Source organism: Lynx rufus, unplaced genomic scaffold (assembly GCF_022079265.1).
Source record: "Lynx rufus isolate CCGP_SWC_20201006 ecotype Redwood Valley unplaced genomic scaffold, mLynRuf1.p SCAF_13, whole genome shotgun sequence".
NCBI lineage: Eukaryota > Metazoa > Chordata > Mammalia > Carnivora > Felidae > Lynx > Lynx rufus.
Genome location: NW_025814827.1, coordinates 33,561,423 through 33,578,687, shown reverse-complemented (window position 1 = coordinate 33,578,687; position 17,265 = coordinate 33,561,423). Strand labels below are relative to the sequence as shown.

The 17,265-nt window shown below is 44.1% G+C and overlaps 1 protein-coding gene across 3 annotated transcripts in view; it reads right to left on the bottom strand.

The window, feature by feature from the left end:
- Positions 1-1,914: 1,914 nt before the first annotated feature.
- INO80 (INO80 complex ATPase subunit) overlaps positions 1,915-17,265 on the bottom strand; it is a 137,800-nt gene continuing 122,449 nt past the window's right edge. Inside the window, exons 30-36 of one of the 3 annotated variants that reach the window (XM_047075299.1) lie at positions 11,635-11,793; positions 10,914-11,016; positions 9,325-9,413; positions 6,732-6,884; positions 6,280-6,439; positions 5,422-5,637; positions 1,915-3,509 (exon numbers count right to left, since the gene is read on the bottom strand). In XM_047075299.1, coding sequence (XP_046931255.1) covers positions 3,292-3,509; positions 5,422-5,637; positions 6,280-6,439; positions 6,732-6,884; positions 9,325-9,413; positions 10,914-11,016; positions 11,635-11,793 — 1,098 coding nt within the window. In that variant the 3' untranslated portion in view covers positions 1,915-3,291. Of the gene's footprint in view, positions 3,510-5,421; positions 5,638-6,279; positions 6,440-6,731; positions 6,888-9,094; positions 9,156-9,324; positions 9,414-10,913; positions 11,017-11,634; positions 11,794-17,265 lie in introns of those variants that run through there. The other 2 variants (XM_047075298.1, XM_047075301.1) reach the window with 2 other exon arrangements.

Genomic DNA, 17,265 nt, shown 5'->3' with positions numbered 1-17,265 from the left:
CAGAGCTGGCTCATGTGGCAAAGTGACCTCGGCCAAAGAGACAGCCCTCACTGTGATCCACACCAGATCTGCACTCTAAGGCCTGGGCTTCTAGGCTTCCTGAGGGATGCTTCTTTTAGCAGGCAAGAGCCCTCCCCCAGCCTTTTTCCATTTTAGGGTACTGGCTCCCTGGGTTCCTGAGAGCTGGGCTCTCTCACATGGAAGATGTACAAGTCTTCAGAAAGTGGGTAGACAGAGCATGAGTCAGAACTTGGGGACTGGTTAATGAGCTTGGAGTCTTCACTTTTTAGGTTCCAGTTTCATCCATCTATCCTCAGGGAAGGGAGAGACAGGTGAGGAGGAACATGAGGGCTGTGAGTGTTTCTCATTATGAAATGTTAGCTGTGTTTCTTTAGGGACTGGATTAAAAATGGGTGAAAGGGGAATATGGCAGCATGTTTGGGAATCGAGAAGATTAGAGGTCTCTAATCCAAATCTTACATGTTTTTTCAGGCAAGGGCAACTAGCCTACCACATCTGGAAGAAGCTGTGAGAGAATCTGAGTTGTCATGTCTCCAGAGAGGTGGCCACTGCCAACCTTGGCAAGGCTCCAGCAGGAATGTCATTGGGGGCCTTGCTGAGAACTGGAGAGGACCATCCTAGTGGGCTTGTTGACCAGAAGCCACAGCGGTGACAAGAGACCACCGGTTAATTGGGAAACTGATGCTGGTTTGTTCTGTGTGAAGCACTGGTCAAAGTTACCAGCAGGGAAAACAAGAGGGAGCATACACAACAGTGCTACTTGAGATCAACAAAACGAAAAGGCTGATCCTGTAACTGGGTGAGCAGCAGCTGCTCAGTACCCAGCCCTCTGTGATCAAGGGTGTGCAGGGTGAGCCAAGGCTCGGGAGGCCACACGGCCAGCACACTTGGGAACAGCACGAGCCCTGCTCAGAGGTGATGCAAGAGCATATCAGTGTTTTAGCTCAGTCAGAAAAACACCAACTGCCAGTCGAGGCTGGGAACTTGCTCTTTTACCAACTGATGAGAGAAGTAAGTTTTCAAAGCCTGGATGTCTTTGGAATCATTGAAACATATTTCACTCTATTTTCTTTCATGATTCTTACAAACACGGCTAACTCTGAGAACATGGGAATTCCATTCACAGTTTGTCAGTATTCACAGTCTGTTAGTATTTCTGCTAACAGATCTATAGATTGTATACTGGAACTGCCAATGGGCTGGTTTCTGGGGTTTATATACGTATTTTTGTACACATGCCACAGTTTTGGATATTGGGACCATAAACTTGTTCCTATTAGCTGGATATTTTACACATTACACACTGCCGGGATCATCTCTCACTTGCGGTTTTTGGAGCAAGAACCTGTCGGTATTAAGATTGCCACCACGAAACTACCTGATGGTGGACCAGGCCAAGCTGTCCACACCTGAGTCTTAGAGTCTAGGTCCTGAGTCATAATGAGTTCACCCTCCAAGGGCCTCAGCATGCCAGGAACTGGTCAAGCCTCCTCTCTGATGGCTGGAGGCAAATTCCTAAGCCTGATTAAAAATGCCACTGGTGATGGGGCACCTGGGTGGCTCAGTCGGTTGAGCGTCCGACTTCAGCTCAGGTCATGATCTCGCGGTTTGTGGGTTCAAGCCCCGCATCAGGCTCTGTACTGACAGCTCAGAGCCTGGAGCCTGCTTCGGATTCTGTGTCTCCTTCTCTCTCTGCCCCTCCCCCACTTGTGCTCTGTTTCTCAAAAATAAATATATGTAAAAAAAAATTTTTTTTTTAAATTGTCCCAATGACGACCTGTCCTTTCCAACCACAGGAAGGATGTTGGGGCTCTGTGTCCCCTTTACCCAGTCACATTCCTCTAAGAACCCTACGGTGTCCCGAGGCAGCTGCAAAGACCACAGACATCCTGATTTACATAAAATTATCTCACTCCATTTTATTTAAGATTTTTTTTCTCCAGTTAGTAAAAGAAAGATGTGTCTCTCTTTGTACATATATACAAGTTCAGTTATAAAAATAGACAGCACATTCAAAGAGAAAAAAGGCTTGGCATTTTTCTGATTCCCTCTAAATAGCTTCTGTACACAAGAGTCTGGGTTTGGGCAGGGGAATCTCAATGATTTAAATTAAATGATTCCCCTACCAACCCTACTCCAAAAAAAAGTTTTAAAAATCAATCTGTCTAAACTCAATTCCGCGATTTTCAGGTGTGCAAATTAGAGGCTGGCCCTCCCGGAAGCACCCGCTCCACCAGGGACATCAGGCTGGGGGCAGGCAGGAACACCTCCCATGCAAACACCACCCCTTTGCCTCTCTGGGGGGAAGCAAGCTCAGGCGGGTGGGGCTAGGGCCGGGAGGGTTGGTGCTGAGCTTTGCCCTTTCTCCATCCTCTCCACCTCACTCCTGCTGTCCCTTCCTTTCTCAGTGCAATACAGACAGTGCATACAGCCAAGCAGGGGGCTGAAGGGCAGGGGTGGGGAGACTGTGCATTCAGGAAGGGCAAGGGGAGTTGCAAGAGGGGCAGTGAGGATGTCCTGCTGATTGAGGTGGCTCCTGGTCTCTTTACTGGCTTCTGGGAGTCCTGGGGTGGAAGCTGCTGCTACGGTTGCTGGTGGGACCTGAAGGTTCTCTGGCGTGAACCATGCAGGACAGGGGAGGAAATGCTGGGAAAACAAGTGCCTCCGGCATGCCTCCTCTAGCCTCTGTCACCCTCACAAGCCACTACCTTCTCGCACTCAATATTCTCTTCAGTGCTGACACTCTGGCAAATGGGGTCTGGAGACATGGGGAGCTGCCCAAAGACTGAGGATGCCAGATACAGGATTTCCTCCCTTCTTAGCCCTACAGGAAATCACAGCCCTAAGAGTGGTCTCCACTATGGAAGGTTCTTCACAGCACTTGCACAGCTTTTGCAAGGGACACGGCCAGAGCCCAAGAGTGAATGGGGATGGAGACTGTGTGCCTGAGCATCTAAAGGGGATCTATGTCAGGCTCTTCCCCAGTGCGAGGTTTAAGACGTGGCTGTAAAGTTCATTTGAGATGCTGCAGGGCCGATCTCTGTCCTTGGGCCTTCTTCCTATAGGCCACCCCATAGCACTCCTCTTGAGACACAGGTGAGAAAAGTGCTCACACCAAGCACCTGCCTGTCCTTCCCTTGCTGCAACTGGTCACCTCTGCCCTCTGACCTGGGATGTAAGATGCTGCACTGGGCAAGCCATCCAAAGACCACTTGCGGGCCAGGACTCTAGCCCCTCGTTTGGTTGAAAGAAGCTAGAGGGTTCAGGTAGTTACCGTCCTCCAGAGGGGTTGGTGCCTTTGCCCTGTTTCCGGACCAGGGAATCTGGGGCTAGGCTGCTGGTCAAGTGGAGGCTCTTGGGAGTCCCGGGAACATTATTTCCTTTGCTTAAAGGGGAACTCAAGGGAGAAGAGGCGCTTGAAGGTCCAAAGTCAGCAAGGCCAGCAGGCCGAACAAGGGACGTCTGCAGAGGACTGCTGGCCGAGATTCCTGTGGGAATGGAGAAAGAGACAAGTAGTGTATAGGTAGCTGGCCTGTCTGAGCTGCCCTGGTGCCTGACCTTGGTTAGTCTGGGCTGGAGGTGAGGCTGTGGAGGACCCCTCTCCCTGCCACTCCTTGCCAACCTCTTCTTAGCACAACCTCTTACTTGCTTTCCTGTCAACTGTCTTTTCAGTAAGAGGGATGTGTTTTTAAGAGAAAAATGATACCTACCCAGCCTTCTCCACATCATCTCATCCACAAGGACAAGATGTCTCCTTGGTGCTCAAGGACACAGCACACATTACACAATGCGGGCAAACCAAGGCTACAGGATGGTATGTAACTTCCTAGGTGCTAATGTATTCTCTTACACATTCCTTCTTCCTTCTTGGGACACCGCTTGTGAATAGCTACTTCTTTCTTAACTTCACAAGATGTCCTCTACTCCCCCAAGACCTGCGGTTTCAAGGACCCAGTTGAAACTGCTCCTCTTCAGTGATGGTTCCGTGGGTGACAACTCTTTTTCCTTCATATGAGCCAAATCCACTTACACCTGATAACACAGTGTCTAATATGTGTCAATTGTTTCTTGTGGACTGGTTTTACTTTCCTAAAAAAGCGTATTAAGCACTCGGTGGGCAGACGGCTGTCTCTTCCTATCCACAGTGGAGCTGCAGGAGATCTGTGAATCAGTCCATTCCCAGTTACCAAGCACTGTTGTTTTTCTTGTGAACTCTACCCCTGCTGCCTCATTTACCCCTCCTGCCTCTTCTCAGACCAGGTCTCCAGAAGAAAGTCTGATGGGTGTTATGCTCTGCCCATCTGTGGGTGAGACAGCCTGCCATGGCAGCCGTGGCTGCTGGTATGACTGTTGTTTTTCAAGGATGTGATGAGCTGGCAAAAGGTTAAGAAACGCTGGACTAGCCTATTATACTTCATATTTGTTGAATGAAGAAAATACGTGAAAGCAGAGATTCCTGCAGGAGGAGGAAGTGGGGGAGGGCAGCTAACACTCACTAATAAGCTAATGCCCGTAGCTGCTACAACAACACTATCAGCTAAACATGAAGCCTAGGTTGTGACTGGGGAGAGAGGTCAAGCAGTCAGTCATAGATGTCCTACCAGCTGTGGTTATAATCATCCTCCACGTGTCATGCTCACCACAGCCACTTTCTTTCTCACTCTTTCCAGAGCCCCTCATCACACACTTCATAAGCCCATCCCCACCAGGTCTTGCCCTGTTTTTCCACTCTTGACTGCTACTGCTCCTCTTAAGCACAGCCTGACTGACCTGCTTTGTGACCCCTGATAGGCCCAAATCTTTGTCATCCTTCTTTCTGAATTACAGATTGGCAACTTCATATTCAGGCCCATGGCTCCTCCTTTTTCCGGGCTACAACTACAATGAAGGCCTCCCCTCTTTTGTCACTCAGTACAAGCATACTGCTGTGCACTGCTGTTTAAATGTATTCCATGGAAAACTTCCCTTCTCACTTCTACCGTAGACTCCAGAGTGGGGTCCATGCACACGAAGCACGAGTGATGGAGCACACACACTTAGGTAAATGTTAACTATGCTAGCCTGGACTACTGAAATGTGAAATGCTGGTCTTGGGGAAAAAAATGAGTTCTCAAAGCAGGAAGAATTCTGATGGTTTAAAATAGTATAGTCCAGAAATACAACTCTCTCCTTTCATAGTTACTTCCACTTCAAAGGTGAAACTGTACTAAGTCACAAGGGCAAGGGGAGAGTCAGGACTGCTCAGTGCAGAAGCAGAACCCAAGGTGGCCTTTGGGAAGGAGCTTTCTGGCCTGGGAGTGCCCTACCTGCTCTCCCAGCAGAATGCTTAATAGACCCTCCAGACTGGCCCTCACCAGAATGGAGCCTGCAGCTCACCCTTGCCCCCTGAGGCCTCCGCACCTTTAGACACGTTGTACCCGTATGCAGCATAGGCAGCTGCGGACGCTGCCGCAGCCCCTGCTTTGGCTCCTGCCATAGCGGCAGCACTGCCTGCAGTGGACTTCCGGCTCCGGCCTTTCCCTGCTCCTTTGGCTGTGCTTCCTGAACCTTTGGGGCGGCCTCGGCTTCGCGCTGAGTGACCACGTCCTGCGGCTGGCATTTCCTGAATGGAAATTCCTGTGGGAACAAATGGACCAAGAGGTAAAAAAGTCAACATGTGATGTTAACAGAATTTTCCCCTAACAGGGAGGGCTGGCTCTCAGGGTATCTCAGGACTTCCAGGGAGGTCTCTGTCCCCATTTAGTGGCTGGGCCAAGGAGTCACAGGGTTAGTAAGAATTCTAAACAGCTAAAACTAGTTCATTACTAAATGAACCTCAGGGGCGTGCTCTCTGTGATTCATGTGCACACCTCAACATGCTCCTGCCCTGGAGAGTCAACTTTTACTCCCAAGATTTAAATCTAGAACTCCTCGAGAAACAGCAACAACACTGGGCCCCACAGAACCAACACTGGAAAGGCCCAGAAAAGCAAACTTTAATTAAAAACTAACAAAAATGAAGGTGAAATATGAAAGATAGGGCTGACTAGAAAACAAACAAGTCTGAAATCTTTATCAAGTTCTTTCTCACTTTCAGTTGACAGGGCTACTGAAAGAATGTGCCTGTAAGTTTTTGTTTTTACTCCACTTGACTCTTCTTTACACAGTAGAAAATGCCATGATCTCAGACAGAACTGGGACTTTGGCCAGCACCAAACCAATGCTTCTCCTGAGGCAGAGGACCAGGCCCAAGCTATATAAGACAGCAGGATCACTCACCATTCACGGTGTCTGAAACGGAGCCCGTTATGGAAGCGGGAGAGTTGGTGGCTCGAGACTGGGGGGCTGAAGAGGCTGGGTCATCCACGATCACCAGCATATCACTGCTGCTCTCATCGGGGGGGATAGAGCCAGTGTGCAGTTCACTGCTGATGGAGATCTGGAGGAAGAATGATCGAGATCACCACCATTCCTGGTACCCACAGCCCATGGCCCTTGTACCCACGTGAGGATGTGATTCTTAGGCTATTTCTCTCCTTCCTGGCTTTACTCCAGAGGGTGAAATCCCCTGCCTTGGCTCCAGAGAAGCCAGCTTGTCCTCATTTCCTTTCCTCCTTACAGATTCCATGTGCAGCCCCCTTCCCCAAGGCAGGAGAACTCCAGGAGAAGCAAAGGCTACAATGTCAGGATGCAGTCTCTACTGCTGTGAAGGCATCTAAAAGGAGCCTCACCTCACTGAAAGGGCTGGGCATGGCCGAGTCCACACTAATGAAGGAGTCGTCCCCGTCAGCAGAAAGGTTGGAGTTATCAGCCGAGGGAACAAATGGAATTACTAGGTTCACACCCTCTTTTCTCCTTTTCCCATCCAATTCATCTTCCTTTTTCTTCTGGGAATACACAAATGAAGAAATATGGAAAAAGCATGAAGACAGGCATCAAAAAGAAAAGCTGAGTTGGAAAAGAAAGTGAGGATAGAAACCTCTCTGTAAACTTCCAGGTTTTGTTTTTTGTTTTCAATTAGCATACTTTTAAGGAAAGAAAAAACTCCTATGGAAAGAGGAAAGAATAGCTCAAGAAGAGTTTATGTATATTCTACCCCAATAATACGGAGTTGAGAAGTAGGCCAGTCACACTGAATCAGAGCCGCACTAAGCCTCACCCATGGGGGTGAGCTCCACGGTCAGCTTCCGGCATGTCCAAGCTGTAGCACTTAGAGGGGTTGAACAGATTCAGTCCTACAAGAGGGAGGCCAGTGCCTTTAGTGTATTTTCTGCACATCTGTTTTTACTCTGCCTTCTTTTTAAATATGCATAAGGAGAATGAAAGTTATCATATCCAAGAAACTGGTTTTTTTTTTGTCATTTTCTCAGTTTACATGTAATTGCTTATGGGTTGAGCTACATTAAGCAGTTCTAGAACCAAGTTCAGTAGGGTGCTGTCACAGATTAGGGACCTGAAATCATTGAATGTGCTTGGAAAATTCTGGAATCACATTCACCCACTGCATCTAACTACATTTGTATCTACATCTATATTAGGGTTAATGTCACTGCGTAGTTTATACTACCACTGGGGGTTTATCTGAAACTTCTGTGCTCAGAGTGGGGATGGCTTCTGATGCAAACTCAGAAAACCCTACAATCTCTTATATTAGAAAACCACCTTTTCTTCTTTGATGTTGTTTCTGAATGTTAAAGCTATTTAAATTCTAAACAGTAGTAAGTAATGGGTTAGAGATTTGAGAGTGGAGTCATACATAGTTCTTGGATTTTTCAACTTTGTAAATATAGTGAATACTATATTTAGTAAGTACTTTCTAACCTTCAGGTTAGAAATAGTTTTGCTTAGGGGTGCCTGGGTAGCTCAATCAGTTAAGCGTCCTACTTTGGCTCAGGCCATGATCTCGCAGTTCATGAGTTCAAGCCCTGCATCAGGCTCTGTGCTGACAGCTCAGATTCTATGTCTCCCTTTCTCTCTCTGCCCCTCCCTTGCTCATGCTCTGTCTCTCTCTCTCAAAAATGAATAAACTTAAAAAAATTTTTTTAAATAAAAAAAATAGTTCTGCTTAGCAGAAGGTACAACTGAGGGTGTAGATTTTACAAAAGAAGGAAAAGGGACCTAAGGCCCAATACAAGCTTGGATAAGGGGAAGAAGTCAACCTCCACTAAAGACAGAACGAATTTAAACATGTGGCCAGACAATATGCTTCAGACTAACCAAACAGTTCAGGGAAATGAAGCATGGACAACTGTTGGACTTGAGGGCCCAGAACTATCAAGATGTCTGAAGCTCACGGCAGCTATCTTGCTCAAGACAAGAGGCTCAACAAGGGCTGATGAAGGGCTTACCCAATGGTAAGCCAGGCCCACTAGAAAAAATTAGGAAGCACTTTCTGGAAGGTAGCAAAGCGGTTCCGAACCAACAATCCTTGGCGTAACTCTGGGAACCTAGTCAGAACCAATGGGCTGACTCCTGCAACTAGAATAAATCCTGAAGGCCTCACTTCGATTTACTTGTCAATAAAGACCAGGAATAAAGATCACTGAAACAGGGGCACCTGGGTGGCTCAGTTGGTTAAGCATCTGATTTTGGCTCAGGTAATGATCTCATGGTTTGTGAGTCTGAGCCCCACAGACAGCTTGCTGCTGTTAGCCTGCTAGTGCAGAGCCCACTTCATATTCTCTGCCCCTGCCCCACTTATGCTCTCTCAAAAAATAAATAAAATATTAAGAAAAAAAAGATCACTGAAATAATATTCTGGTAGAAACAGCAAGACTGGGAGAAATGTAGGGGAACTACATCCCAGTTAGCAGCTAGCCTAGTGGGCTCAAGTGGGAAATGTCAAAAGGGAGACAAAACACAGCCTGAATTTTTGGCATAAATTGGACAAAAAGAGATGAACAGACCGGGCAGTGATTTATTTTGCTAACAGTAGATGACATTGAATGGAACACTAGCAGAATTACGGTAGGATTGGACATAATGACATCTTAGGCCCTAAGATTCTATGGAATCTGATAATGTAAGATTGATCCATCTTACCCACATTTAGCCTTCTGCTCTGTAACAGTCTCAACGAATGATTTCCATAATTACATGTGACCACAGAGACAGCAGGTCTGTGTAGGGGGTACTGGTCTAACAAGGCTTCATTTCTGTGGATCAAATGTCAATCAGCATAGAACTGTTGTTACTTATCACATATAGCTGCTGAGGCTGGATACCAACTAGTAACCAAGATGACAAGCCATGTACCCAAAGCCTTTTTGTAAGCACCACTCTGCCCCACACCGGTCCCTGTTGGCCACCTCAAACTTGAGATACCTTCTCTGCATACTTTTCCCGCTTGCGCTTGCGCTCTTTGACTCGGTTGGTTTCCTCCTGCTGCCGTTTCTCTTCTTGCCGCAGCCTCACTATCAAGAAAATTGTAAAGATCTGATGAAGAACCTGTGTTAACTGTAATCCTCATTCTCTGAAATTAAGGTGGCCATACCCCCTGATATTTGTGTTCCAGGATATGACTTCTAAGACAGATAACTGGTGTTTTTTTTTAACTTGGAGAAGGAACAGAGTTCTTGGATTCTTAACAGTTTTTTGGGTTCCAACTACTATTTGGTTTCAATGTTGTGGGCCTTTCCTTGCCTTTCTTCTTTTTCTTTTCAGCCTTTTAAGATCTCTGCACTGTACAGATCAAGTATGGTTGGAGAGTACTGAAAGGTTTTTAGAAGGTGGTGGTAAATGTGAGCACTGTAAGAAAGGAACCTCATCATGCTTTCTTGTATGATGCTATGAAATACTCAGGGGCTCATAAGGTAATTCTGAAACCAATTGTTCTCCAAAGCCAGAGATACATGGAAGAAGTGTTATACAAGTATGGTTCTCAAACTTCTCCATGAAAACATTTCTTTGGTATATGCTAACTAATTTGGATGTAAATTAAAAAAAAAAAAATTAAAAAAAAAATTTTAAATAGAACTACCCTGTGACTCAGCAATTGCACTATTAGTTAATTTATTCAAAGGATACCAAAATGCTGATTTGAAGGGGCACATGCACCCCAATGTTCATAACAGCTCTATCAGTAATAGCTGAATTATGGAAAAAGCCTGTATGTATGTATACAGGTATACCTATATATGGTATACACACAATGGAATATTACTTGGCGATGAAAAAGAATGAAATATTGCCACTGGCAACCATGTGAATGTAAGTAGAGTGTATTTTGTTATGTAAAATAAGTCAGTCAGAAAAATAAGTATCATGATTTCACTCACGTTGAATTAAGAAACAAAACAGATGAACATATGGGAAGGAAGAAAAAATAAGGTAAAAACCAAAAGGGAGGGAAAACATAGGGTTTCTTAAACACAGACTGAAATCTGAGGATTGTAGGAGTGGAGGTGGGGGGGATGGGCTAAATGGGTGATGGCCATTAAGGAGGGAATTTTTTGGGATGAGCACTGTTATATGTAAGTGATGAATCATTAAATTCTACTCCTGAAACCAACAGTATACCATATGTTAACTAAGTTGAATTTAAATCAAAAATAATATGAAGAAATAAATTCTCTTTCAGACATCAAACAAAAACAAAAACAAAAACATTTCTTTGGGCAGAACAGAGTAAATTCGTCACTGCTGAGGAGTCTAGGGATACAGCTTCCCTGATGTAAATGAATTCAAAGTCATATTACTTTTAAAATACATGCAAATTTTGCCTTCTACTCCATAACACATTCTTGTTTGGGTTTTAATACAAGTTATTAACATAAAAAATGTTTCTCCCCAAATACAGTCTTTGGCTTTGCTTACCCATGGCGCATAGCCAAGGGCCTCTACCATTTTCAGGTATGTGGGGATAGAGAAACATCTTTTGCAGGGAGGAAAGAGCTTTAGTTTAGAGTACGTACATTTCTTCTCCAGTTCTTCATCATCTAGAAGAAGACTAACCACCTCTTTGGGTTTCAAGGTATCTGGTTTGAAGTTCCCACCAGAAATCACCATCCGCTGAATCTATACCAAAGCAGATCGAAACATCACTACCAGGCACCCATTCCTTTATGGCAAATATTCAGAAAGAAGGAAACATCTTTCTCAATCTGCTCCTCTGGCACTTAGATTCCCCATTTCCTCTCATTCATCTCACTGGATCATCCAGATTATTTGTCCAACACAAAGAACAATGAGAACTTCTTTTGCTTGGGACTGCTAATTGAGAGCTAGAAGATCCAATACTGAAATCAAGATTAAAAAAAAAAAATACACAAACCCCAAATAATCATTTCTTTGGAAACTAACAAATCTGGCATACAAATTAGAGGCTGTCAAATCGGGAGTCCTATGATGAGAGCTCCTTCTTCCCCTGAATGTGAAAGTATGTGAAACACAAGGGCTATGACTGATGTCGCTGCCACATGAACAATAGCCCTATCTAGGCTGTAGAAGCCATTTAGATAGGAAAGGAATGAGGAATGAATAGCCAGAGCAGTACAGGCCCTGATTTTATTTTCTATTCAGAAGAAATTTTCGTCCCTTCGTGATGAACGAAAGGCAAGCATCTTAGCCCGGTAAATGTGGCTGGACTTTTCCAATTTCTTCACCAGTACAGTACTCCCTCTACCTTGTGCTTACCTCACTCTTCTCCTTGGCTCGTTGTAGAATGCGTTCTTCAATGGTGCCTTTACAGATGAGCCGGTACACAGTAACCTGTTTTGTCTGCCCCAAGCGGTGGGCCCTGTCCATGGCCTGTTGGTCCACAGTGGGGTTCCAGTCACTATCATAAAAAATCACCTGCACAGGCAGGACAAAAATACAGCAAAGACTGAGGCATTCTCACAGAAAAACCATGGATTCTGAGAGCAACCCAGTTGCTTGTCATCTGCAATAGTTTGATGCCAGATTTTTTTCTATGATAGTAAGATGAGCCAATATCCACTCATAAAACCAAGCCATCCCTTCACTTGCCCGGGGCAAAATAGATACGCTCTAGCTTTTTTTTCAGGGTTTTCACATTTAAAAAAAGGGAAGAGAGATACTATTAATAGTTAACCCTTAGTGCTTACCATTTGCCAGTCACTGTTCTAGGTGCTTTATGTGTGTTAACTCATTTAAATCCCATAATCACTATGACTTAGGTACTACTAAGACTCCCATTTTATAGATGAAGAAACTGAGGCACATAGGAATTACAGAATTTATCCAAGATCACATAGCCTAAGTAACTGGTAGGCCTGGGAGGTGAGGGATATGAAAGCCTTCTCTCTCTGGCCCACCCCTGCCCCCCTTTTTTATAGTTTTTATTTAAGTAATCTCTAACCCCAACGTGGGGCTCAAACTCACAACCCTGAGATCAAGAGTCCCATGCTCTTCCGAATAAGCCAGCCAGATGCTCCTGAAAGCCTTCTTTTTAACACTAAGCTTACCATGGTAAGAAAGACAGGCATGGATTTCCTGGCATTCTCTAGCTCCTATTTCCTGTCCCTTGAATTCAGCAAAGAAATGTTTAAAAAAAGGGATCCCTGGCAGCTACTTTTAGTTTGCTAAACAACAAACACAAATGACAACAAAATGTACTCCCCTCTCCTCTATCCTATGAGTAACCCTACAATTAACAGACTCCTAAATTCTTAGCCCTAAGGCTACTATCGAATACAGGGGCATCCTGAAAGAAAGCCAGTTCCAAATTATCCTTAGTCTCTCCCATGTGCCCTCCTCTATATAGAAGCAAGTCACCAAATCTAGCCCCTGCTTCTTGAGAAATGAACTAATCCTTTTTAGAGTTCACTGTCCCTATCATGCAATGGCCCTCACCACCTGTGCCTGGCTCACTGCGGCAGTCAGACCGGCAGGCTTTCTAGGGCTCAGTCTCTCTCTTCTTCAGTCTACTTTGGATACCACTGTAGGCCACTCTACCTCTGTGCCAGTTATGTGATAACACACCAAATCCAAACTGCCCTCAATAGTCAGACCCTGCTATACCGAGCCAACTTCATCACCATTCTTTTCTGAAATAAACACGCTCCTTCCCTTTTGTCAGGTCTCTTCAGCATTCCTCACTTATGTTTGTTTGCACCACTTTTTGCTCAAGTTGCTTTTCTGACCTGGAATCCCTCACTTCTGAATTGGTCCTTTATAGGTTCAGTTCAAGTTTCCCACTGTCAGGAAGGCCTGATTTCTTTCTTTCTTTCCTTTTTTTTAAAAGTAGGCTCCATGCCCAATGTGGGGCTTGAACTCACAACCCTGAGATCAAGAATCACATGCTCTACTAAATAAGTCAGCCAGGCATCCTGGCCTCCCTGATTTCTCTTGCCTGTAACAATGTCCCTTTTTCCTATTTCTCATGGATTCCAAGTAGACATAATAATGGCTAAAATCTCTTCAGCACTTACAACATATCTGGTACTAGGGTGCATACATATTTCACTCAATTTTCACAAAAACCTGTATGTTTCCTTCATCTTATAAATCAGGAAGAGACTAGCCTGAGCTCACAGTCTTAACAGTCTGCTTCCACAACTTGCATTATTAAGAATACCTTGCATTGCCTATCCTGGTCCAAGTTCCCACTTATTTACTATTTTCCATGGGTAACCAATTATTTCATGTGTATTATGTAAAAAAATCTCCGTATCTAGGGGCACCTGGCTCGCTCAGTGGGTAGAACATCTGACTCTTGATCCCAGGGTCATGCGTTCAAGCCCCACGCTGGGTATGGAGCCTATTTAAAAAAACAAACAAAAAAAACTCCCTATCTAGTCTTACTGTAGAACAGATACCATCCATCACTGCCAAGCAGAATTCCACAAATACTAGTCAATGAATACTAGACTAATCTCTAAGGGGATTGATCAACACTAGATTAAGCCTAAAAATGTAAACTGAAGAGTGATTCACTCCAAATGAATTTATTTGTTCTCTCATTTAAAATACGAGGCAATTCTGCCATTCTCTGCAGAATTAAGACTTTGAGTGAAGATAGACAAAAGGCACTGGCATTTTCAAAGCTCTCGCTTATAATAATAAAACCTCCTGTGGCTCTTTCTTATGCTGCTCCTTTTGTCTGGGTTTTACATAAGGTATAATCCCATAATTTTTAGCATTAAGAATCCTTGGGGAGAAACTACAAACTGTGTGCCAAAGAAAAAAAAAATCAGTGTGAAAATTTACTGTTAATCCATAGTGTCCACAGACCTAGGATTTCAAAGTGCACAATGCTTGCCATTTGTAAAGGAAGGAGCATAGCAAACCTGATCACAGGATATTTTAGAGATTCAATAGGATATGCAAAATTCTAGAAAATCTACTTTAAACTTTCAGAGAGAATAAGGAAGAGAAGACAGAGTTAAATGAAAAGGAGGACTCCAAGTGGACTCGGGGGAAACACTACTTGCCCAACATACCTAAAATATCTACATATGTGGAAAATGACAGCTGATGTCACATCCAAAAGATAATACTTTTAGTTACCTAAGCCTGAGGCAATGGTACAGCATCAATTCACAATGGGAAATTCAATTTTATGAATCATTTTATAGGTGCTTCCTTACACATTTACATTTTTTCCTAGAAGTCTCAGTGGCAACCAAACCTTATTCAACTTGTGTTTTTTTTTATTTTTTTAAAAAAAAATTTTTTTTTTTTAACGTTTATTTATTTTTGAGACACAGAGAGACAGAGCATGAACAGGGGAGGGGCAGAGAGAGAGGGAGACACAGAATCTGAAACAGGCTCCAGGCTCTGAGCAGTCAGCACAGAGCCCGACGCGGGGCTCGAACTCACGGACCGCGAGATCGTGACCTGGCTGAAGTCGGACGCTTAACCGACTGCGCCACCCAGGCGCCCCAACTTGTGTTTTTTTTTAACTCATAAACAGTAAAAACATTAAAGCATGGGAGACAGGTCTGAAATTTAACTTCAAAACAACCCCTACACATTTAGTGGCTAATTATCATTTATATAGGTTAAAAGAGGTGGGGAATTTGGGAGGACAAGAATAAAGTTAAGATTCTGTTAAGAAAAATACCCAGGAAAAAAAGAGTATGAAGTATGTATAAGCTCTAAGGTTAGAACAAGAATGAGAGAACTAAAAACAAAGCCAATAATATGGTTATTGTCTAACCTGACAATAAAATGAACACTGAATCAACCATGACATGAACTAGGGGTGATAGGGAGGGGTGCTGGGGGGGAGACAATACCCCCCAGAGTGGGAAAAAGATGACACCTATATTTGGTAATTAGGTTTATGGAGCTCAGTGAGACATTCCAGAGAAAAACAAACAACAATTAAAGGATAAGAACTAACTTAGCCAGGGAAAATTAAAGCAAGTCTATGCACCGCCACAAAGCATGACCCAGCAATGACTAACGGGAAATACATTACTAGACAGCACCTTCACGAAGTTGTACACTCCAAGCTGGACAGGTATGGGGGAGGGGCAAGGTCAGAGCTGAGAGAGGGTGGAGGCGCCTGGCTTTATAGGTCAATGACAGGGAGTTTCAGGGGATGATGGAGTGAAACAGAAAACAGGAAAAATCTGAGAGAAACAACTAGAAAAAGTTGGACCAACACTCGGAGGGTGAAACTCTGACCCAAGAGAATGGGAGGGCTGAAAGAAGTCCCATCTTGTCCCATGGGACATATAGGAATTCTCACACTGCTACCAAGGGAGAAAAGCTCCCCCTTCTCTCTCTACATGTGAGCCTTTAAAACAGGTCTTACACAGGAACAAAACAAATAGTACAGTTTATAACAACTCCTCACTAAAGAAAGTCAAATGTAAAGATACACCTACTTCAGAAAGAATACACGAAGAACATAGACAGTTAAGGGGCCATTAATCATATGCTAAAATCATGTTTTTACTAACAGAGTGGGCCAGAGTCCCACTGTTTACAAAAACATGTTTATATATGCATTCTCAATCATAAGACATTAAGTTTTTCCTGACATTTTAGGCTGACTAACCTCTTCCTTGTCCATAAATGGTTCTGGGGATCTTCCAAAGCTAAATAAATCTCAGGACAAAGGAAGAATGCCAGGCAAGCAGTTAACCTATTGTTTGTCTAATTACACACACACACACACACACACACACACACACACACACACACCTTGACTGCTCCCAAAGCATAACTAGAAATTCATTTCAATCTTGTCTCATTTTACTGAGAAGTATTACAGGAGGTTCTAGTTTACAAGGGAGTCCCCAAGCCCTCCCCTCAAATTTAAATGTAAATTATTTTGGAATTGGGAACTCAATATACAGAGCTTTTCTCTAGCTGCTAGGATGAAAAGAGAATTCCTACTTCTGCTCCTCTAGCTATGGGTTAGGCCTACTTTGGTTCTTTGAGGCCGGCAGGAGCTCCTTACCTCCACAGGGTAAAGTGTAAATACTGGAAGCATAATGCAGATCTCCCTGCTCAAATCTGCTTTGTTTTTTCTGACCATGCAAATAAATAACTAGAAGAACTATTCCTTAAAAACCATAGACCAAACCTCAGATCGGCAGGCTGAGAAGGGAAATGCATTTTAATCACATGAACTTATACTAGACTTCCCAGGTGACCTCATCCAACGTCATGACCTTAAATATCATCTAGGATCTGATGATTTAAAAACTACATCTTTAGCCTCAATCTTTCTATTGAACTCCAGACCCTGCTGCCTGGGTGCCTTTGCCCTTTAATGTCTGTTAAGAATCTTGACCTGAATATACCCCAAACCAAACTCTTAATTTCCCCACTCAAACCTGTTCCTTCTCACCTTTCCCTTAATAAGTAATTGGTGTCTTCATCGTTCCAGTTGCCTAGGTCAAACCCCCTGGAGTTTTCCATGACACCTCCTATACATCCCACATCCAGTGTAAGAGCCAACCCCAATGGCTGTGCCTTCAAAATACATGCAGATTCCTATTATTTTTCCCCATCTCTACTGCTTTAATCCTTGTCCAAGTCATCATCATCTTGTGTCTAACTCCTAACTGAATTTCCTGCTTCTACCTTTCTCCCTATAGCTCTTCCCACCTCACTCCCCCAAAGTTGGGGGGACACATTTAAAACCCAAGCCAAATCCTGTTACCCCTCTGTTCAAATTCTCCCAGTGGCCTCCCATCTCAAAATTCTTACTACAGCCCACCGTGCCTTACAGGATCTGCTCCACAACACCCATCTCACAACCTCTCCTTATTTGCTCTGTCCCATCTACAAAGGGCCGCTTGCTATTGCCTAATCATGCCAAGCACATTCTCACTTCAGGGCTTT